The sequence below is a fragment of the Nicotiana tabacum genome, chromosome 2 (genome assembly GCF_000715075.1).
Source record: "Nicotiana tabacum cultivar K326 chromosome 2, ASM71507v2, whole genome shotgun sequence".
In the NCBI taxonomy this organism is placed as follows: Eukaryota; Viridiplantae; Streptophyta; class Magnoliopsida; order Solanales; family Solanaceae; genus Nicotiana; species Nicotiana tabacum.
The window spans coordinates 96,197,020-96,202,802 of NC_134081.1; the positions used below are offsets into that span (position 1 = coordinate 96,197,020).

At 34.2% G+C, this 5,783-nt stretch overlaps 1 protein-coding gene across 1 annotated transcript; it reads left to right on the top strand.

Moving 5' to 3' along the window:
* The first annotated feature begins 2,005 nt into the window (after positions 1 to 2,005).
* LOC107790651 (WRKY transcription factor 71) lies at positions 2,006 to 4,778 on the top strand. The gene is made up of 3 exons (XM_016612605.2): positions 2,006 to 2,749; positions 3,126 to 3,269; positions 4,022 to 4,778. The coding sequence occupies exons 1-3, from the start codon at positions 2,322 to 2,324 to the stop codon at positions 4,371 to 4,373; spliced, it is 924 nt and encodes a 307-aa protein (XP_016468091.1). The 5' UTR covers positions 2,006 to 2,321; the 3' UTR covers positions 4,374 to 4,778.
* Positions 4,779 to 5,783: the final 1,005 nt, after the last annotated feature.

Here is a 5,783-nt window from a genome sequence, read left to right on the forward strand (position 1 = left end):
ATCTTTACACTTTTCTCAAAAAGTCAACAAAAGTCAACCCTAGGCCCGCTTAGTCAAAACTCGAGATTCGGACCAAAATTTAATTACCCATTCACCCTCGAGCCCGGTTATGTAATTAGTTTCGAAATCCGACCTCAATTCGAGGTCTAAATCCCAAATTTACAAAATTTTTTAATTCTACCCAAATCCCTAATTTCTACCATGAAAATCCTAGATTTGATGTTGAAAACTTATGAAATATAATGAGTAATTGAAAAGAAGTAGATTAAAGTCACTTACCAATGAATTTAGGAAGAAAATCTCTTGAAAAAATCGCCTCTAGGGAGTTTAGAGTTGAGAGTTTGAAAGAAATGAGCTTAATACCGTTTTCCCTCTTTTACCAGCGGTAGATGTCGCAATTGCAATATTTTGTTCGCAATTACGAACATCTCAAATGCAAAAAAGAGGTTGCAAATGTGAGCCCTTCTTAGAAGGTCAGTCATCGCAAATGCGATATTTTGGTCGCAAATGCGAACCCATACCACTCGCAAATGCGGACCATTCGTTCGCATATGCGAAGGTAGCCCAGGACACACTAAGTCGCAAATGTGACTCTACCTTCGCAAAAGTAGCACCCGCAAGTTCGCAAATGCGAGACTTCCCCAATCCAGCCCATGCTCGCAAATGCGAAACCTTGTTCACAAAAGCGAGGGTCACAAATGTGAGATCTACAGTAGAGCACCAATAACAGTAAAGACGTCAGCTATTCTTCTAAGTCCAAAATCACTCCGTAGCCTATCTGAGACTCACCCGAGTCTCTCGGGCTTCAAACCAAATATGTACACAAGTGTAATAACATCATACGAACTCGCTCGCATGATCAATACACCAAAATAACATCTAGAACTACGAATCAGACACCAAAACGAATGAAATTTTCAATAAAACTTAATAACATGCAATTTTTCAACTGGACGTCCGAATCCAGCCAAATCAATTCCGTTTCGCACCAAATTTTGCAGACAAGTCATAAATAGTGTAATAAACTTATACCGAATTTCGGAACTGAAATCCGAACCCGATAGCAATTCTTTAAACCTTTAAATTGCTAGTTTTAACAAATTGCGTTAATTCGAGTTAGGGACTTTCGAATTCGATTTTGGGCATACGCCCAAGTCCCAAATCACGATACGGACCCATCGGGACCGTCAAAATACTGATCCGGGTCTGTTTACACAAAGCGTTGGCCGTAGTCAACTCAAATGAGTTTTAAGGCACAATTTTACATTTTCATCAATTTTCTCGTAAAAACCTTCTGGAAAAAGGACACGGACTGCGCACGCAAATCGAAAGGCTATACAGAGCTATTCGAGATTTCAGAACAGAAAAATAAAGGGTAAAACTATAAATGACCTATCAGGTCATAACACTGGCAGACTAACTTACTCAGATTAATTAAATACCACTAATGCAAGTTGTATACGATAAGATCTACCACGTACAATTTCCGGTATAGCTGAATAATACCTTTATGATATTAATGAAAATGCATAATGGAATATATAGAAGAAAGAAAAGGTTTTCATTTTTTGTGTTAATAGTACGATGTTCGAACAATTCAAAAGAATACGCAATAATATAGCTACTCAATACATGTACTGGCATTGATGCCCTTAGAGCCTCAACCTCTATATGCAAATGGGCATTTTTAGTATAACTTTTGTTCCATTTCATTGTTTATGATCGCACTGTTTTCTTTATATTCCGCTATCTCATAGGCATATTCATACTTGGAAGAAATGACAAAAAGTGTGTACTATATACCAAATTGTCAGGTGATGACAAAAGTTGTGATCCTATTAATTAAACTGTGCCTAATTAAATGGAATACCCTTTGATTAAAGTATATTATTAAAGTATGATGTGTTCCACTAAAGGTAATATTTGAAGACACTGTCTAGTGGGCTTTAATGTCATTTGTTTTCCCCCTATATAGCTTCTTGAGTACCTCAAATCCATTCTTCTTCAGCAAGAACCATTCATTTTTATTCCCTAACAAGCCACTTTCTCTTTTTCCTCTCCAACCTATAGTAAGACAATTCCCATCTCCCAAAAAAGGAGAAATACCAACTTATTATACAAAGCAGCTACCTCAAGAATCAAAAGCTCCCCTTTCATATTGCACAAAACCAAAGTCTAAGAAGACTTACTTCAAGAATCTTGAGTTGTTTTCTCCTCCTTTTCCTCTCTCTCTCTAAAGATAAAGCAAGATTAAGATCTTTTTTACTCACTATCTTTTTTGATTCAATTGTTATAGATCCCATAAATCCCTTTTTTTCTCCATGTCTGATAATAACCCTTTTTATCATGATTACATGGGAACAGGAGGGGTAAATAATGCATTTCCTAATTTCTTTGGTGATCAAAATCCCTCAATTTATGATCAAATACCTACTAATACACAAACCCTTCATCAAGATTTTGATCCTTCATCTTATATGAGTACTCTCACTGAATGTTTACATGGTTCTATGGACTACAACTCTTTATCAAATGTTCTTGGCATGAGTTGCTCATCTTCTGAAGTTGTTTGTCCACCATCAGATCAAGAATCTTCTAGAAAAAACAGTGCTGAAATTCCATTGACTCCTAATTCTTTGGTCTCTTCATCTTCTAGTGAGGCTGGAGGTGAAGAAGATTCTTCAAAAAGCAAGAAAGATTTGCAAGCAAATGATCAGTGTGAAGATGGAGATGATAAGTCTAAGAAAGTGTAAGTTATTTTCTTCTTTGGTCCTATACTACAAAATAAAGCCGCATCTTTGCGTGGAAGTTTCTTCCTTAATAGATTAGGTTATTGACCACTAGAATATTGCTAGTCTTAATTTATTAGATTATTAACTGGCTAGACTTTTCTTCCAAGTTGGAAGCTTATTCTACTTATTTGAAACTTAAATTATAAAGTGTAGTCTTTCCTTAGTTAACCCTTCCCCCCTTTTTATGTTATGATACTCAGGGAAACCCTAATAAATTCTAATTTGAAGGCTGTTAGCTCATTTGAAAATATTGTACGTGTATAATGGTAGTTGAGCTAGGATTTTTCACATGTTTAGATGTAAATTTGTTTATGCACGAAATAATTATTTCAGGAGCAAAGTAAAGAAGAAAGGAGAAAAGAAGCAAAAGGAACCGCGATTTGCCTTTATGACTAAGAGTGAGATTGACAATCTTGAAGATGGCTATCGCTGGAGAAAATATGGACAGAAGGCAGTGAAGAATAGCCCTTTTCCGAGGTATAGTTTCTTTAGAATCAATAAAATTAATCCTCAGCAAATTGTTCTAAATTAGAAATGGATTAATTACAAGCTCCAATAGCTATTGTTCTCTTCAAAATTGCTTAATTATCAGTGCTACTTCATTGTTTCAAAGTGGTCTATGTTTTCATCTTTAGTATTCATAATCTTAACGAGTACCTGATAAATGAGCAAATTCATATAGTCTTTGCATTTCTCAGACTTATGAATGTTACTTCAGTTGCACTAAGAATGCATATTATAAATGAAAAAACGTGCAACAATTTGTTAATACCCAAACGTAATTTTTCGCTACCTATATTTTGTTAATTTCCTTAAATGATCTAGTGATGGACATTTTGGGTTTAACTTATATATACACTGGCTGTATAAATAACTTTTTACCATTAATGTATATTTTAAATATTGGAATAGGTAATCTATGTCTTATTTTCCAGATTATTACTCCTCTTTTATAGATGGTTATCTATATAGACATTTTTTTGTTGACCTAATAGTAGTGTAAAAATTCGAAGTTAAACTCCTAAGTTTTAGTTTGGTAGATATATTGAGCAAAAAAAGCTCATTCAAGGGCAGAGCAAGACTGTCGAGAGTTCAAACCTTATATTTGTCTGAAAAGTTTTATTAAATATATATAAATTATTAATTTAAAACACATCAACTTAAGACAATTATAATCCCGAATTGTGGCTCATTATTTCACGCAATTAATTCTTTCATTACAATTTCAGGAGTTATTACAGATGCACAAGTCAAAAGTGCAGTGTGAAGAAACGTGTGGAAAGATCATATGAAGATCCATCAGTCGTGATCACTACATACGAAGGCCAACATAATCATCACTGTCCCGCAACTCTTCGTGGAAATGCAGCTGCAGCTATGCTTTCACCTTCTTTCTTATCCTCTTCGCAATTAATTCCTCAAGATGTACTCTTTGCCCAAATGCTTACAAACCCAACCAATCAAAATCAGCTCCCTATTAATTATTCTGTCTATAATTATCAGCAGCAACCCCAATTAACTCCTGAATATGGCCTATTTCAAGACATGGTTGCATCGTTGATCCATAAACGAGAGCCATGAGCATTTATTCTATTTTCTATGTTGTACAAGTAAAGTATTAAAACAAGTATGGATCAGATATGGAGCATTCAATGCAATTCCGTGACTTATTATGTATTGGAGGGTTATATATTATTCTTATGCAAAAATTGTGTAGCTAACTAGAACTATTCTAGTATCCTACCCTTATTAATACTTCTATAAGGGGAAAATGAAGACCATAAGTTGGAGGAAATGGGCTCATAGGAATACCATGTGGGATGATTAACCATTATTAAATGAAGATGCTACTTTTTGATGAGTTCTCTGCGTCTATGTAATTTGGGGATTTTATTGGATGAAGTCATTTCTAGCTAAGGTAAATTATGTCATACAATGAATTTCGCACTTATTATTTATGTGAATGGAATGTCTATGTTCTTATTCTTTTTTGCTTTCGAGTATTTATATTATTGCTTGATTTGCACTACCATTATAAGTTTTCTTCCTGATCAGTTCGCACCTCTGATTTGAGAATTGAAATGTGATGTAGTAGGGGTGGCAAATCGGCGGGTCGGGTTAGATATAAGCGAGTCGAAAATAGGTAATGCAAAAACGGATGAATTATTTAATTCGACCAATATTTAATATCGATAAAAAATGGGTTAACCGACGGACAATATGAATATCCATATTATCCACGGTTTAATTTCTTGAATATGATCACCTTTAGGAGAATTCCTAACCTTCCAAACTTGAGGAATCTTCCATTTGAATCTTTGCAAATGAAAGTCAAATCCATTGGTTGTCCGTTATCCAACCCATTTTTTAGTTCATTATCCAACCCATTTTTTATTTATTTTTAAAAAGTTAATTATCTAACTCATTTTTAATGGATAATTTGAATAGATAACTATTTTTTATCGAGTTTGCCACCATGTATACTAAACGAAAATGGTCATAGGAAATTCGCATTCAACCCAACTATTATAAGGTAGATACTTCAATTTTGGGCAAACGATGTAGAATAAAACTCTTTAATGTAGAACATGCGGCGTTTTAGAAATTGACGTAATTACTTTGCTCTTTTTCGTTTTAATATAAAAACATGGACATTTTCTTTTTAATTAGAAAGAACAACCGAGAGTTCCCAATCTTAGAAAGTAACCTTTCTGTTTCTTTTTTCTTTTACATATCAGTCTTTGCATCAAACCATATAAAGTCAAAATTTCAAAGCCTATAAAAGGTACTCATTATTTGATTAAACGCCCCCGGTTTTTGCTGCCTGAGCCATATAAGGTCAAAGTAATTCCACATAGAGGTGTACAAAAATAATCGATAAACCGCACCAAACCGATAATCTGAGTCAAACTAGAAAAAAAAAATTCGATGTGGTTTGGTTTGATTTTGAAAAATAAAACCTGACCATAATTGGTTTGGTTTGGTTTTAAC

Coding starts and splice junctions, on each gene's coding strand:
- LOC107790651 (XM_016612605.2), top strand. CDS start 2,322: ATGTCTGATAATAACCCTTTTTATCATGATTACATGGGAACAGGAGGG. Junction 2,750..3,125: donor GATGATAAGTCTAAGAAAGT/GTAAGTTATTTT, acceptor TAATTATTTCAG/GAGCAAAGTAAAGAAGAAAG. Junction 3,270..4,021: donor AAGAATAGCCCTTTTCCGAG/GTATAGTTTCTT, acceptor TTACAATTTCAG/GAGTTATTACAGATGCACAA.